This window comes from Jatropha curcas, chromosome 4 (genome assembly GCF_041381405.1).
Source record: "Jatropha curcas cultivar XTBG-Jc1 chromosome 4, XTBG_Jcur_1.0, whole genome shotgun sequence".
Taxonomy (NCBI): Eukaryota; Viridiplantae; Streptophyta; class Magnoliopsida; order Malpighiales; family Euphorbiaceae; genus Jatropha; species Jatropha curcas.
This window is the reverse complement of record NC_143154.1, coordinates 32,130,151-32,147,217: the sequence shown is the minus strand read 5'-3', so window position 1 is coordinate 32,147,217 and position 17,067 is coordinate 32,130,151. Positions and strand designations below refer to the sequence as shown.

The following is a 17,067-nucleotide window of genomic DNA, read 5'->3' as shown; positions in this document are numbered from 1 at the left end:
TTACGCTAAGTTGGAAATTGCCCCAAAAAGAAAAAACAGTTGTTTGGTCATTAAATATTAAATATTCATAGATCAAAACGAGCCCAGTCCCCAACTAACAATGTCGTTGCAATTATTAGAATATATTTCAACTGTATACTAACAGCCATTCCTTTTTGTTAGCTCAGTAGCTAAACTTAGCTTTCGCCCAATAAATGGCGAGAGCCTCATTTGGCTCCGTTCCCGCTCTTGTTTCATTTCGTCTACCCCGTCTCTCTCCCCAGCCAATTTCCGCCGTCCACGTCGCCGCTGCCAGCATCCCTATGGCCGATGCCAAAACTCCCCACCCTTCTATCGAAGTCATTGGCGGCGGACGTGACCTCTTCCTCCCGGCCTTCAAGACCATAAACCATCCCTACACTCCCTTCCCTTTCATTACTAAAAACCGTCACGTCGAGACCATTTTCGCTTCGCTCCTTAGAACCACCCCATACGTTCGATACAAGCGAGAGTGTATTCGTACCAAAGATGATGGAGCCGTTGCTCTCGATTGGGTAGCCGGCGACAGCCGTCGGTTGTCGCCGGATTCTCCTGTTCTCATCTTACTGGTTTGTCCTCTTTCTATGCATTGTAGTAATTTTAATGATCAAGGCCTATGGGAGATATGGAGAATTCTAGGAGGTAATTAATTTTGTACTTGAATTTGCAGCCGGGTTTAACCGGCGGGAGCGAAGATTCATATGTTAGGCATATGTTAGTTAGAGCGAAAGGAAAAGGATGGCGCGTCGTCGTTTTTAATAGCAGAGGTTGCGGAAACAGCCCTGTTACTACTCCTCTGGTACATTTCTTTTTGGTTTAATTTTGATTTTTGGAGATGCAAGGAAAGTTAGTACATAATTATGTGATAGTTTTCAATTTTACAAAACTGATAATGCAGTTCTATTCGGCTTCATTTCTAGGAGATATGCGTGAAGTAGTTGCTCTCGTTACTACTAGGTATCCCAATGCTAAAATATATGCTGTTGGTTGGTCTCTTGGTGCCAACATTCTTGTCAATTATTTGGGTCAGGTAAGATGTATTTCTGCATTTCCTTTTTCCTTGTTCTCTATTTAAAGTCTTTCCCATGATGTAATGACAATGAATATATTCATCCTTTTTTGTGTTTGTTCTTAGGTGAGGGTCTGGGTGTTGAACCCATGAAACCCACCTTGCTTTAGCATTTAGTTACTTTCGGGCTTTCAGCACATCTGATTAAGCCATTTAACCTTCAAGTTCTGAGTAATTTGTATATACAAGACTTTTGCTCTTGAATTTCTCTCATCAAACCTGTGGATGAACAGCTCTCTTCTAATATTGTGTAAAGATTAATGTTGTATTGTATTTTATTTGGCATAGTTGGAACTTTGAGTTGAAATTAAGGTATTTTCTTTTGTATTTTGATTGATATTTCTGCAACATTGATTGGTTGAATGCTCAGTTCACTTTACTATAGAAAATTGTTATTGCGTTGAAGATGTGATCTTCTCGACTCTTTTTCTCCCCTGAATATTATTTCTCGCTGTTTCACACATCTTTATTATCTCTTGCAGGAATCTCAAACTTGTCCTCTAGCTGGTGCTGTGTCTTTGTGTAATCCTTTTGATTTGGTTATTGCAGATGAGGACTTCCGTAAGGGCTTTAACATTGTTTATGACAAAGCTCTTACAAGAGCTCTCTGTAGAATTTTCCAGAAGTAATCCTGTGATGAATTTCTTTCCTTTTGTTGCCAGTTATTTCTGCTTAGAGATGATATCATTATCGCTTGTTTGTACAGGCATGCGTATCTTTTTGAAGATATGGATGGTGAGTATGACATCTCTTCAGTTACCCATGCCAGGTCTGTTAGGGAGTTTGACCAAGGATTAACACGCGGTATCTGATTCTGTACATGGAACTGATTTTGATTTTTCTTTTCCATTTATGTGGTGATTGGTGTTTCAAAATGACATGGCATTAATTTAGAGCGTTGCTACTTTATAAAACAATGCAGTTTCATTTGGTTTCAAGTCAGTGGATGACTACTATTCTAAATCAAGCAGTTCAGATGCCATAAAGCATGTCTGTAGACCTTTGCTCTGCATTCAGGTACTGCGTATAAGTGCCATTTCAAGAGTATTCTTCTGAGCCTCACAATTGATATTGAACTCCATAAGAATTTATTACTGATTCAGTTGTAATTGGTCATGTTCTATTGCAAATTTAAAACGTTTCCTATGTGAAGATAAATGGATTTGAAAATCCTAGTAAATTACATACATAGTCCTGTTAGCAATTTAATTCACTTTCTTTGGGCCTTTTCTACCATCTTGACCCCAGAGCTCATTGCTGCCATCTAGGTCTTCTTATATAACTCTATTTTAGTTTATGCAATTGTGCAAAGGACTTATGTAGTTGATATACATTTTTTCCTCTCATGGAGTTGTAACCCACATGGCAATCTCAAATGTTTAAAGATGAACTAGCAGATAAACCACATTATATTATGTGCTGTTCCTTAATACGAAGCCAAGCTTGGGCTCTGCAAGCCCAAGAAAATCTTAACCTGCTTAACGATGGCAAAAATGATGTCTTTTGAGTTCCAACTCACATGGCCTTGGTCAAGGTATTAATTTTGATGCAGATCAGTAAAAATAAAAATAAGAATTGTAGAAGTCCTATGAAATTTCATATCAAAATTAAGCAAAACCCCATTTTAGATTGAAATTGAGACCCAAACTTTGGCATTGCAATTCGTGGTTTGGTATATGTTAACTACATTTGACAACAATAAATTTGTCATTATTATGAAAGATTTGAAATTAGTCAGGCATATGTTGAATTTTCCAGACTTACCGGAAGCCATCTTCTCAAATTGCAGGCTGCCACTGATCCGATTGCTCCTGCTAGGGCAATTCCTCGTGAAGATATCAAGGTAAAGCTGGGTGCTTTTTATTCTCAATTCATATGATGCTTCTATTCACTCATCCTATATGATCAGATTATCTTCCTGGATTGCTTCTGTTTCCAATTTTTACTGTCCTTCTTATGCGATGAAGTTCTTAATTTTTTCTTCATCCATTGTTTAGAGACTTATAACGCACACATATGTAATTTGTTTTACCAGATTCTTTGATTGTTGTTGGACCATGACATGTCCATAATTATTTATGGTCTAGGTGTGGTCTTTGATTGTGCTCTATGCTGAACTCAACTCCAATAAGCCTTAATCCCAAACTAATAACAGTTGATTATTTAGATGTGTTTCTTCCACTCAATCCTGTTTATGGCTACATTTTTAAATAAATCGAGAACCACCGAGTCTTATAGAGATATGTAATTTAATCCACCATTTAAATTTTGAAGTCTTGATGCTAACATAGCTCTTATTCATTTCTTCATGTTGAGAATCCATTTCAAAGTAGCTTAGTAATTTTAAGTCTGATACCCCATGTTCTAGCTCCTATACATTTCAAAGTAAACTAAATATTAGTCAGAAATAATTTCTTTCAAATGTCTGTATATGAGGTTATGAAATGTCTTTAGGAACTCTCTTATTCATTGTAAAACTTCTGTGCAAAATCACCCTGGGTGGGCAAAATTCTTTTTCTTACCTGTCCGACATGGTTGAATTTCAAAGGCATATTCTAGTATTTTCCAATTATGTGGAAGCATAAAGTAGTCAATCAATGATTTATAGATAGATAGGGTTCATTGGCAACCATGTCTTGTTAACTCTCCAAAAGTGTTGCCATCATGTTCCTCTGATCATTTGTTTAGTTGAGTAGTTAGTTTTGCATTCCCCCCATTTCATTGCACATGTTCCAGGCAGTAATCTAAAATTCCTTTCATCACGACATTAAATGTGATGAAGCAATGCCTTCTGTAGCTGATTGCAATGAATATAATGTACCCGCATCATATTCTTAGCCATTCGTTGCCTGTTGTCCCAGAAAAACCCAAATTGTTTGCTGATAGTGACACCCAAGGGTGGCCATCTCGGGTGGATTGCAGGCCCTGCAGCTCCACTTGGTGCTCCTTGGACCGATCACATAGTGATGGATTTCCTTGAATATCTGGAGGGAGGTGGAGCTAAGTCCACCGGTTATGTGCAAAGCGAGCTACAGTCTCCTGTGGGTATGCAGCAAGTGGAAGTATAAGTTGCAAATAGTTAAAGACATTTTTCGATATTCTCCAGAGGGCATACAGCAAGTTGAAGTATAAGTAGCAAACAGATGAAGGCATTTTTTGATATTCTTACATATTTATCTTCGTTAGTGCGTAAAGCGATTGTATACCATCATTAATAAACACTAGAATAAGCGATATTCATTGGGCTAGAGGCGCGCCTTCAGTAAAAGCTTCCATGGTTGATTGACCAAAATGGAGATTCCAAATTGTATGAGCAATAGGTCTTCTATACCCGTGCTTCATAATTGGTCATTTGTATCATACTTGCATTTACCATTTATTATTCAATTATTGTTGTTTCAGCTGATAAGAACATTACACATGCTGAGGATTCTTTTTTTTTTTTTTTTTAATTTTATTTCTAGTGATATTTGGATCAAAGGTTAAGCATTTGCCGTAATCCAATTTGCTTTGTTGGTGTGATTTGTTGAAATTTAAGATTTCTATCTAATATTGAATATAATTCCAAATGGCATTCTATATTACCACGTGGGATTTAGATTGTACTGTCTATTTTGTCTTTGTCATCTAATTAGATAGAGATCCATATCCAATAGTCGTGGAAGGTTCTCGTTTTTCCATGTTTTCTGTACATGACTGTCTTTGGGGAATGATTCATGGGGATGAATTTAGCGAGTAGATAGAGATCCATATCCAATAGTCGTGGAAGGTTCTCGTTTTTCCATGTTTTCTGTACATGACTGTCTTTGGGGAATGATTCATGGAATGATTCATGGGGATGAATTTAGCGATTAGATAGAGATCCATATCCAATAGTCGTGGAAGGTTCTCGTTTTTCCATGTTTTCTGTACATGACTGTCTTAGGGGAATGATTCATGGGGATGAATTTAGCGATTTAGCAACTGGCCGCTGAATGTTCAAAGTCGAATATTTTATGATTAGAGTGTTTCGACCTTGATGGATCTCATTTCCATTCTTTTTTCTTTTGTGGGACTCGATTCTTTAAGTTTGATGGTTGAAATACGAAGGAAAGTAAGAAGAAATTGATTTTCCCCAAAAAAGCAGAGACAAGGATCTGTCGTTTTTAGTAATGTAAAAGTTTCCTTTTAATTGGTGAACGACAGAAAACTTTGAAAAGTTTTGCTCTATGCAGACAAATTTGAAAAGTTTTCCTACTTAATGCAAACGACAAGAAAACGAATCTTAACCAAAATTCAGTGAAATTTTGGAGTTCTGCTTTTTTTTTTAAAAAAAAAAAAAAAAAAAAATCAAATGAGGGTATTAAACCCGAGTTACACATTCAGTAGCCGAGGCCAACAAAAAAACACCTGCATTACCAGCTTGGAGCAATTTTCCAATAGCAGAAAAATGAACATTTACCATTCGTAAACATGAGCCTCATTTGATAACTCAGCAACAGAATTAGCTTCTCGATAAAATCTTTTTAATAGCGGCCTCGCATGCTCGATTAAGCAATTCAAAACAAGCAAGCAAGAGATTAGATCTGGTAATTGGTATAGAAGCATATTTAGGTCGGGGACGGGGGCAGTGACAGCGATGAAGATAATAATGTAATGTGGAAAAAGCAAAGGAATTTGGGATGTGATGTGGTGTCGTTTCGTTTTTGGTTGAACCTATGTGGGGACAGATGTTCTCCAACTTATCTTCTGTGGCACTGGCCACTCCACCTCACTTTCCTCCAAATTTCCAAATGAAATTATAGCAGTTGACAGATAATAACATCAGCGTCTAATATCCAATTCTGAAGAAGATAATGTAAATATGGCTCCATCTTCAAATGGCCTTACTGCATAATATATTTCATTTTGTAGATAAAATGGAATAAAATAAATGATATTAATATTTTCTCATCACTTAAACCATTTGGAAAAAAGTTTGAATTGTCAAACATAGACAGAGCAAAGAAAAACCAAACCAAAAAACAGAACAAACAGAAGAAAACGTGATGCAATAATATTATAACCTAACCTAACACCCAAAAGTTCTTGAATGAAGGCACGTAAAAAGAAATTGGGATTGGATTGGAATTACACCTCACGAAAGATCATAGAATTTCTTCTTTCTCTTTAGTGGTGGGTTCTGCCTTATCCTTCAATGGACCCAGACACCACATATGTGCACAGTTTAAGGACTGTCCATATTGTAAATTACATAAATGTACAATGTGGTTTGTGTCCTATTTTAGGGTGAAGTTACGGTGAAAGAAATTCTTAATCTTCGTGCTCATCTATTAATGCCCACGTGCTACACAATGGAGTTCCCTTACCTTTGGAGGTCATTATCAATATAATGACTTTGCAATTTGGATATTTGTAGGTAGGGGGCGGAGTCAAACAAAATTTTCCTAACTTTTAGGGGATTGAAATATAATTTTTGTATATTTTGAAGGATCAAAATGTAACGTTTTTGGAAGGCCACGGCCTCTTAGGCCCTCCGACAGCTCCGCGCTCTTTATAAGTGTCGTAGGGTAATTTTTTTCGTATATAATATATTGATCAGCAACCAGTAAATTTCATTGGTAAATTGATAAAAATCCATCAAACTCAGAAATAAAATCCAAACAAAATATTAACAGATTTCAGAATTCATTATTTTGGATTTAATTATAAACAATTCCATATCTAATTAATTAAAAATTATGAATTTGTAAAGACACTCAATAGGATTTTATATATATTTAATTGCTTATTTAAGGCAACAGATTCCTATAAAAACAATCCATGTCATTAAATAAACATAAAAAAAAATTTATAAATAACAGTATTAATGCACACCTAACTTAATTTTAACTTTTATACAAATTAAATAAATATGCCAATTTGTCACAGTTTTTAATGTGTCCATTTTTTATTTTCATATAATAGGATTTTTTTTTTAATTATTTTTTTCGAAGCATGTCCTGCACGGGTAAATAAATAAATAATCTTAATTCTTAGGTCCACTTTGTAAGCCCATTAATGATTCTATTCAACCTAAAGATCTTAATTTACGGATCATTAGGCTTAATTAAACACCATTATCATAAAATTAATACAATCCCTTGAATTCTTGCATATGTTTGTCTAATATCAAAACCTTTCTCTAACAACTTTTTATATATGAAAAAGAATTACAATAGCTAAAACTGACGTGTACGATGACGCGTGATTTTATATTTCAATTATTTTATTTAGGTCATTAAATTTTCAACTCAACTGAGAAATATGCAATATTTAGAACTACAATTTAATAAGTTATGTAACTAATAAATAAATTTAATATTGAGCTTATCTACGCTGATATTTGACTCAAAATATGCTCGTATTAAGGATAACTTATTTCATAATTATTTATTTTTTTAAAAGCATTTGCCCTTTAATACTGGTGTCTAAATTTAATTGGTCAAAATTAGAAAATTAATTGGTAATTATATTTAATAGTATCAATAACCAAAATAAATAATGTCTTCTACATTAAGCATTTTTCTGTTATATTATATGTAAAAGTGGGAATGAAGGGAATAATGAGTTTTTCTATTATTAAAAATTTAAAATACTCTAAAATAACTTTAGTTATAGCCAATTGAAAATTTTTAACATAAAAATATATATAATATCTCAAAAATTGGATTGGATGCTTTTTTAATAGATAAATATATATAGATAATTAAGCATTTGAAATTTAAAATTTTACTATTATTATCTTGTTATGTCTAATTTATGTTTCATTTCATTATATTATTATATAAATTATTAATAATAATTTTAATAATTTATTATTATTATTTATTAATAAAATTTTTAAATAATTTTATGATTTTGATTGTTAAAAAAATAAAAATAACATTATTATTATTTATAAATATTTAATTTGATTTAGATTAGTTTTTTATTCTATTATTAACGTATATTTATTTACTAAAGGAGATTATAATGAAAGTTATTAATATATAAGTTAATTATAAAACATAAAATAAAAGATATATGATGATTTTTATAAATCAATTTGGTATTTAAACAAAAAAATAAAAGCAACTACTTAAATAAAAAATAAAATCAACTACATGATAAAAACTATACGCATCTATATGTTATATAATATATAAATAATATATTTCATTTTTAAATTGCTATTTTAAAAAGAGAAATAAATATATTGATTTTTTTTCAACTACGTGATGTTTCGAAGCATTTCCTGCACGATAATTAATTCTTAGGTCCACTTTGTGAGCCCATTAATGATTCTATTCAACCTCAAGATCTTAATTTACGGATCATTAGGCGTAATGATTCTATTCAACTAGGTAAAGTTTGGTACGAAAGTAAAAATTTTCGAATCGTATAGCTTATCAAGAATTAAAAAAATAAATAAATAAATAAAAGAGGAAAAGAAGGAAGGCATGTATATAAATGAAAATAAATAGAAGACAGCCAATTAGGAACTACCAAATTCCAATAATAGGTCTTTCATCGTGAGCTGTAAGTATCTATTGAAAGAATATAGCTAATAAGGTAACTTAATAAAGGATTAATATTTACTTAAAATAAATATACTTCTAATCAGAAATTAACAAACTAATTAATTGTTCGCATGGCACGCCAAAATTTGAATGAACGATAACGATATAAATTATAATGGTGTGTCCTAATCCAACCCAACCAAACCAAACCAAACCTATTTCTTCTTAACCTGTCTACATTCACTGTACTCCGGTTTCCATACAATTTCCACAATTTATTTTCAAATTACCATTAAACCTTTTATCATTCACTCTCTATAAATAGGAATGCCCAATCCCTGATTTTACCAAATCAATCTTCTCTTTACCTCTCATCCTAACAGTTATGGCTGAAACCAAAACAAACAACGTCTTTGTTCCATCAGGGAAGAAGAGAACTGGCCAGGACGACTTCGACGGCGATGATGTTATTAAAGCTAAGAAATCAATGTTGCCATCGGCTTTGTCTTTCGGGGATGATCCTGTCGCTGCATTAGCCGCCGCACGCCACGAATTCGGTGAACATGGTGGTGTTAATATGTCCATTGAGGCCTCTGCTACCTTCACCGTAATGGAGCCTGACACCATGCGTCGCATGTTCTCCGGGGAGCTCGGTCCTGATCGTGACTTTTTCATCTACAGCCGTCACTTCAACCCCACCGTCTTAAATCTTGGCCGCCAGATGGCTGCTCTGGAAGGCACCGAAGCCGCCTATTGTACTGCCAGCGGTAAGCCTCAATATTTTTATTCTTAATGTTTTTTTTTTTTTTTAAAGGCTACAAGGAATAAAAGGTTTATGTTTCTTGGACAGGTATGTCTGCAATATCTTCGGTGTTGCTTCAGCTTTGCAGCAGCGGAGGACATGTGGTGGCCTCAAGGAATGTGTATGGCGGTACTCATGCTCTGTTAAGCCATTTTTTACCAAGGGCATGCAATATAACGACGACGTTTGTCAATATTTTAGATCTTGATATGGTAAAAAATGCCATAGTTGAAGGCAAGACCAAGGTCCTGTACTTTGAATCCATGTCCAATCCTACTCTTCAAGTGGCCAACATCCCTGAATTAAGCAGAATTGGCCATGACAAAGGGGTCACGGTGGTCGTGGACAACACTTTTGCTCCGGTTGTCCTATCTCCGGCTCGTCTAGGGGCTGACGTGGTTGTGCATAGTATTTCCAAGTTTATTAGCGGTGGAGCTGATATAATTGCAGGTATGATCAAGATCAACAATGATTTATTAATATTAGATAAATTGATCCCTTTAACTTTTGGAAAGTAATCTCTTAATTTTAAGATAAGATTGGGTGATTAATTAGCATAATTGGTAGAATCCAAAGGATAAGCATGTGATCTTTTTTCTTGATTAACATATATAATTGGTACGTGAACTTTATTTTCTCTGTCACATGAATGTTGGTGTCCTGAGTATAAGATATTATATTCTACTGTTAGGATCTCACATGTGATTCTGAGAGTGATGTTTGTTTCTGGAAATTTCTTGTCCTCCTAGTCCTGCCTTGAATGTGACGTGTCCACTTTATTCAGTTGATTCATGGCATGTCCGACACATATGAATATGCAGGTGCTGTCTGTGGGCCAGCGAGCTTGGTGAACTCAATGATGGACCTTCAACAAGGGACGTTGATGCTTCTTGGACCAACAATGAACGCCAAGGTAGCTTTTGAATTATCAGGAAGGCTTCCTCACTTGGGATTGAGAATGAGAGAACATTGTCACAGAGCAATGGAATATGCCACCAGAATGAAGAAACTGGGACTCAAAGTCATATACCCAGGTCTTGAAGAGCATCCACAACATCAGCTCTTGAAATCCATGGCTAATAAAGATTATGGTTTCAGTGCACTTGTTTGCCTTGACATGGAAACTGAAGAAAGGGCTAACCGGTTGATGAACCACTTGCAGAACTACACCCAGTTTGGGCTTATGGCAGTTAGTTTGGGATACTACGAGACGTTAATGTCAGTTTCTGGGAGTAGCACCAGCAGTGAAATGAGTCCTGAGGAAAAGAAACTAGCTGGGATTTCGCCTGGGTTAATTAGGATGTCTATTGGGTATATTGGCAATTTGGAGCAGAAATGGTCACAATTTGAGAAGGCAATTTCCAGAATGCAGGACTCAAGCTTCGGTTACAAGGGTTAATATATATATATATATAAATAAAAAATAAAAAAAAAAAGAAGGTGCTGTAATCTTCAATGTTTTGTGCCTGCAATAATAAAAATCGACCATTGTTTGGTTTAAATATTCTAAACTAGCTGAGTTCATTTTTGTAATCATCAAATCAGGTATAAATACTAAAAGAGCGCACAGATAAGTGATTCACCACAATGGGTTTGGGCCTCAAAGCCAACCCATGATTATTAATGTATTAATGGTCCAAATAATCCATAAGAAGCCCAAAATACAGTTGGGCCACTGTCCCATAAAATGTAAACCCAGATCGTATTCCTGTCTTCTCTGGTCCACAGGAAACGATTTCACCCGGTTGGTGAATACTGTAGTCATTGTCAGATGAACAAAAAAAATTAATTAATTGATATTTTTGATAAACCACTCATCATTTTCTTCTTTAAGCGAGGTGGATAATTCAATCCTTGTCAGTGAAGTTAAAATACCCATTCTTTTCTTTCTTAAGTAAAGTGGAGTATTCAATTTTTATGACCAGAGTAAATACCCATTAGAAGGCTTAAGCAAGCTTCTCAATTATGTGTTTGCAGGGGTTTTGAATCATAGAATTGGACGTTTACAGGTAAGTAAAGCCACTAGGCTTTGAAAGATATGGATACAAACCTAACAAGATAACTACAAATATAGAGCAGACACAAGAAGATCACAAAATCTTTAGTAGAGCGATGTGGACAAAATTTCTCCCATGTAAAGGAGCTTTCAGTAATTACCATCATTGTCCTTTCTCTCCACGTTTATTTCACGTGCTCTTGGCTGCTTCTTCGTGAGACGTGATTATCTCATTAATTGTAAAAGTGGGAGAGGAGGTTTTTGATATCATTTCTTTACTTATCTAGCTCACAAATTTAAACACAAGAAACCAATTAAAATCAGGTCGGTAGACGCAGATTCTTTCACTATGCCAATTTCTATATTTAAGATTCGAATCTGAGATTTTTCATTAAGAGGAAATGAGTTTCGATCACTCCATAATTATTCCGACGCTAATGCTGAATAATTTGTTGATGAAAGAATTATATATAAATAAATGATTTCATATCAATACATCAGGTCGATGTAATAAGATTGTGAAAAGCTTTAATAATACAGTGGATGATAGAAGACAATAACAAAATTGTAGCCCATACATTGAACTATCTTAATCCAAAATCTGGATCACTAACTTGTTATAATGAGTCACTACCTGTGCACCCCATTTGCTCTTTCTTTTTGGCCAATGCTTTAGCCTCCTAATCAAAAAGATAATTAGGCATGCGCATGGGAAAGCAATAGGGTCCAACAATAAAAGATCTAATTATCTACTTTCTAGCTAGGATGGTCCATTGCTAATATAAACTTTTTTTTGTTTAATTTATTAAAAGTTTAATAACCCGAAATAATAATAGAGGATTTGAACTCGAGATCTCTTACTCTTTACGTAGATAAGAAAACCAACTAGACCGCTACCTAATTAGACCGCTGCAAAATTAATTAATTAGTTGTGCTTAATCAATTCTTGAATATGTACCAAGTTTCTATTATTTAAGCAATAATGCACTTAGGGCCCAATCTGAGCACTTTCTCTTGCATTAATTGAACTTGGCTAAGGTTTTGTTTTGTGCAGTGATTTTCTTAAGCCCACTAGCCAGTTAAAGTAATGCAAAATATTAAATCATTAATACATTTAATTGTATGGAATATTCCAAAGTATATACCACTATTTAATTTAATAATAATTTATAGTTATTTTTTTAGTTAATTTTGTTTCATATAAGTTATGGATGCGGTTGAGCTCAAATTATATGTGTAGTGATATAAAAAGAAAGAAGTTTGAAGTAAATAGTAATGGTGACTATTTCACTTAGCCCAATCTCCTTAGCCAAAATTCCCAACTTCAAACTAATATCCCTAAATCTATCATCTGTTAAACGAAATTTACCAAGTTAGATCTTTAAAATAAAAAGTCCAATTTTAGTAGACAAAATCAATCCAACAGTAGTAATTATGCAATGTTTAAAATTAAAAAAAAAAAAATCAATTTTACTCATGATTTACCTTGATTAGTGTAATCCTGCATTGAACCGGTCTTTAAATTTTTCCCAATTTCATACAAACTTGCAATTAACCGCCGGTTATAAATGGTTAAACTAGAGTTTTAGGTGCAAAGTTTATCATATTTTTCCTCTCAAAATTAAGCAAAAAGACGATATATATTCTCGAAGCTCAAAGCCACCTTTTTTCACGTCATAAAATTAGCTTTTAATCGTTTAGGTTTAAATTTACTTTCCATGCGCGCTGATTTAGGAAAAATTGGGTTAAGTGAGAATAAAATGTCGAATTGGTAGATTTTTTTTATCCAAAAATTCATTTAGGGGTTTCTTGAGAGTGCAAATTGAACATTTTTTCCTTTTGTAATTACATATTTATGTGGCATAGGCTGTGCCGTCAATCACTACTCTTTCTATAAATTGAATTTATTTTCGTTTTATTTTTAATATTAACTATATGCCATTAATTAATGATTCAGAATTTACAATGAAGAGGTATATTATACTTGCTACTTATTAGCCATGGAAAGACGTACAAAGGGGATATTTACAATGTGTTCTTGTACTGTATATGTTATTAGGACACAACTTAATTAACTACTAATTAGCAATTAGCAACCTCTCCTCCTAGGATATACTTTGACGCTAAGAGGGTTTGCCAGTTCACAAGAAAGCCTTAGCACTTCCGTGAGATCCACCGGGTCACGATCCGATTGCACCCACTCGAACTCATGCAACAAGGTCCCCACCCAAAAGCTAACTGTGGCTAAACCCAATGCCTTCCCGGGGCAAGTTCTCCTCCCCGACCCGAATGGAGCCAGTCTAAGGTCCGACCCTAAAACTGAAAACTCCGTGTCAGTGTCTTTGCACATAAATCTTTCTGGCCAGAACTTGACTGGGTCCATCCAGACCTCTGGGTCCCTTGTTATGGCCCACATATTAACCATAGCTGTGGTCCCTTGAGGCACCTCATACCCATCCACTTTAGTATCCGTGATTGCCAAACGGGCCCAGGATAAAAGTGGGCCCGGTGGGTGTAGCCTAAGTACTTCTTTCACAACTGCTTGTAGGTAAATCATTGATTGAATATCTGATTCCATCAACGGCCTTGATCTTCCCACGACTCGATCAAGCTCATGATGGACTTTTGATTGGATTTCAGGATGGAGTACCATTCTTGCTAGTATCCACTCTATCAAAACCGCAACAGTATCGGTTCCTCTAAAAATCATCTCCTGTAAAATATATATATATAAAAAATTAATTAATTAACCTCTTAAAATCCATCAACAATTTAATAACTATTATTTAAAGAAAAGAATTATATATATATATTTTTTTCTCTTTCTCTTGATCCATAACAATAGTCATGATCATAAACATGCAAATAGTCATGATTATGGCTTACCCAAAGAACAGCAACCATATCTTGGTCTGACAACTTGTCCGGTCCTTGAAGTGAGAGTAAAACGTCCACAAAATCTTGCTTCCTTTGGCTGTAGTTTAACTGCGATTTGTGTTGGTCAATAATCTGGTTGACAAAATGGTTGACCTTAGGAACAAGTTGGGAGCACCTGAACCTGATCTTTTGAAAATCTAAACATGCAAGCCAAGGAAGATGATCGGACCAGTTGAGCTTCCCAAGTAGTTCATAACCTTCCTCAACAAGCCCTCTCAGTTGTTCTGTTTCACTATTATACGAACTCAGTTCGTATCTACGCCCAAACACAGACCACATCATGTTGTTAAGTGATGCTTTTTTTAGTATACTGCGGATTTGGAAATCCCCTTTCTGACATGCAATTAGTGATACCATTTGAGAACCAATATCTGATCTCTGTGTCTCTGTTAAGTTTATTTGTTTAGGACAGAAAAGATGAGTTGCTGCGATTCTCCTTAGGGTTCGCCAATATAGTCCATAAGGAGCAAAGCCAATTGCTCTGTTAAACATAAGTCCATAAGCAGATTCTTTGAGTGGACGATCTGCAAAGACTGAGCTGTTTAGAATTTCTTTAGCCACATCAGGATTGCATGTGACTATAACCCTACTGTCTCCCAGGCTAAAAGCCATCAGTCTTTTTGCCTTAAAAAGATTAGCTGCAGCTGCAAGCTTATGATGAGCTAAGTTAGCCATGAGATTCATGCTGCCCAGCAGTGGAAACCCTCGAGGACCAGGAATTATTTTGCTTTCTCTTTTAATCAACCAGTGTTTACCCCAGGCAGGGCCTCCAGGGTAAGCCCAGTAGCACAAAGACATGGTAAGCCAAGCCATGCAGAGAAACATAAGAAGAAAAAAAGTGCTATGAGAAGAGAGAGAGTTGCATTTGGAAACAAGAGCTAAAACCCAGAAGCTCTCAAGCTGTGTTTCCATGGAAAGAAGGAGAAAAAGTAGTAAAAGTAGTTGTTTTTTAGAGTAGTTTTTTTGTGTGTGCGTATGCGTGGGCTTTCCTTTTTTGGGTAGAACTATGAAATGGGAGATTGGTTTATATAGAGAAAGACTGAGAGGGAGAAAGAGGGATTGAAGGGTGGAGGATTATTAATTTATTAATTATTTTTGTACCAAAGAAAAAAAAGACTGTTAAACAGTGAATTATGAAAGCATAACAGAAAATGAAAGGGCCGTTATTGAAATATCTGCGTGCGCCGCCATGGATATGTAACGCAGCAGGAGATTTACTGGAAGGATAGTACTCAGCACACAACCTTTAATATTAAATAAAGATATAAAGTTAGAGAACTTTCTTAAAATTCGTAAATAAATTATTTGATAATATTATAACATTGCAAAACAAAAGAGGATTAATAACTAATTATAGTTAATAATAATAATATATATATATATATATATATATATATATATATATATATAAATGAAACTGCAAAAACTGATTGTTTAATTCAACTTAATTTAGCTTGAAAGAAGCACGCTGTAATTAAGGTAGCATAAACTAAGATTATTATTCTACATATAATCTAACGAAGAATAATAGTCTAAAAAAGAATAATTATATATGTACGGCTACAAACTTTAAAATAAAAATAATTTTATACTTGAAAGATATGGGGATATTGATGACAATTAAAAAGAAATCTCATTACAATTAATAATTGATATTCATTTTCATAAAACCATAATAATTTCATGCAAGCATACTAACCTATTTTTGATTAAAATTAATAAAAATATTTTATTTTTATGATTTAATAAATATCGAAATATCTAAAAAAAGATTACAGTATTATTATGTTCAAGTCCTTTTCAGCATATGATTTGATGAGTGTGTAAGAATTATGGATTCGTGTATTGTATGGCCTTTCGATCACTTAGCATCCACTGAATAAAAGATAAAAAGAAAAGCTAGTGTATTGTATAGTAAGAAGAAATATCTAAACCAGCTGGACAATTGCTGGAGAAGCTTACAGGTGTCAAGCCAAGGTCATCCGAACGCAAAGGTGGCCTGTGCTGGTGTGGTGGGCATTCTGCCATTTTCAAATCCGAAAACAATTAATTAATTAATACCATAAACATCTTTTTTAGGATTTATTAATGGAGAGCTATTTATGTTAAAAAAATTTTATTTTTTTCCGAAATAACTATCCTAGCTCCGGTCTCTCGCGTTGACACGTGGTTTGAGGGTGCATGCAATGTTCATAAACTTGACAATTAATCCGCCAGGGGGCTTGAAAGGCCAACGCTATATTTTTGTTTTTGGCAGGAAAGGATCAATTATTTATTTTATTTTATTTTTTTTCAATTTACTTGTCTTTATCATGTGCCGTTAAGTGCAGGGACATAATTGTCTTGTTAAAACATAGGATAAAACAAATTAGGCCACAGCACAGGAGATGGTCTCAGTCATTTGTCATTCCCACTTGGGTTCCTCCCTGCATTTGAGATAATAATAATAATAATATATGCCCCACTGTTGGTTTCAGGTGGTGAAATTATTATTAATCAAATTGATGTTAAGTTTGATTAGCGGAGGACAGACCAAATCTTTTGCTTGGCCATTTCATTTTGTTCCAAATTATCCTTTAATTATATTCTCTGTCTGAAGATTTTTTAAGAATTTTCTCAATATTTTACAGCCAGATCTTTTTTTTTAAACCTTTTTATCAAACTGAATTTGCTTATAATATCTTGTCCTCAGGTACATTTTGTAGATATGCAATAAAATTAATTT

At 34.3% G+C, this 17,067-nt stretch overlaps 3 protein-coding genes across 4 annotated transcripts; 2 read left to right on the top strand and 1 right to left on the bottom strand.

The window, feature by feature from the left end:
* Positions 1–98: 98 nt before the first annotated feature.
* Positions 99–4,504, top strand: LOC105645579 (esterase/lipase/thioesterase family protein). 2 transcript variants are annotated; one of them, XM_020683895.3, is made up of 8 exons: positions 99–587; positions 689–817; positions 917–1,048; positions 1,570–1,712; positions 1,794–1,891; positions 2,010–2,104; positions 2,846–2,930; positions 3,949–4,043. In XM_020683895.3, exons 1-7 carry the CDS (start codon positions 195–197, stop codon positions 2,885–2,887), a joined length of 1,032 nt encoding a protein of 343 aa, XP_020539554.1. In that variant the 5' UTR covers positions 99–194; the 3' UTR covers positions 2,888–2,930; positions 3,949–4,043. The 2 variants fall into 2 exon arrangements, with proteins under 2 accessions (XP_020539554.1, XP_012086605.1); XM_012231215.4 differs by having other exon boundaries at positions 105–587; positions 2,877–2,930; positions 3,949–4,504.
* Positions 4,505–8,870: 4,366 nt separating this feature from the next.
* MGL (methionine gamma-lyase) lies at positions 8,871–10,920 on the top strand. Its single transcript, XM_012231216.3, has 3 exons — positions 8,871–9,374; positions 9,458–9,859; positions 10,231–10,920. Exons 1-3 carry the CDS (start codon positions 8,993–8,995, stop codon positions 10,806–10,808), a joined length of 1,362 nt encoding a protein of 453 aa, XP_012086606.1. The 5' UTR covers positions 8,871–8,992; the 3' UTR covers positions 10,809–10,920.
* A 2,444-nt stretch (positions 10,921–13,364) lies between these two features.
* Positions 13,365–15,373, bottom strand: LOC105645581 (cytochrome P450 78A9). The gene is made up of 2 exons (XM_012231217.4): positions 14,292–15,373; positions 13,365–14,118 (listed from the first exon to the last, which is right to left on the bottom strand). The coding sequence occupies exons 1-2, from the start codon at positions 15,252–15,254 to the stop codon at positions 13,495–13,497; spliced, it is 1,587 nt and encodes a 528-aa protein (XP_012086607.1). The 5' UTR covers positions 15,255–15,373; the 3' UTR covers positions 13,365–13,494.
* Between the last annotated feature and the right edge of the window lie 1,694 nt (positions 15,374–17,067).

Bases quoted from the DNA above. Each gene is read 5' to 3' on its own strand.
- MGL (XM_012231216.3), top strand. From the start codon at position 8,993: ATGGCTGAAACCAAAACAAACAACGTCTTTGTTCCATCAGGGAAGAAG. The intron at 9,375-9,457 runs GTAAGCCTCAAT...TTTCTTGGACAG, and splicing joins CGCCTATTGTACTGCCAGCG to GTATGTCTGCAATATCTTCG. The intron at 9,860-10,230 runs GTATGATCAAGA...ATGAATATGCAG, and splicing joins TGGAGCTGATATAATTGCAG to GTGCTGTCTGTGGGCCAGCG.
- LOC105645579 (XM_012231215.4), top strand. From the start codon at position 195: ATGGCGAGAGCCTCATTTGGCTCCGTTCCCGCTCTTGTTTCATTTCGT. The intron at 818-916 runs GTACATTTCTTT...CTGATAATGCAG, and splicing joins GCCCTGTTACTACTCCTCTG to TTCTATTCGGCTTCATTTCT. The intron at 2,931-3,948 runs GTAAAGCTGGGT...CTGTTGTCCCAG, and splicing joins TTCCTCGTGAAGATATCAAG to AAAAACCCAAATTGTTTGCT.
- LOC105645581 (XM_012231217.4), bottom strand. From the start codon at position 15,254: ATGGAAACACAGCTTGAGAGCTTCTGGGTTTTAGCTCTTGTTTCCAAA. The intron at 14,119-14,291 runs GTAAGCCATAAT...TATATTTTACAG, and splicing joins ATATGGTTGCTGTTCTTTGG to GAGATGATTTTTAGAGGAAC.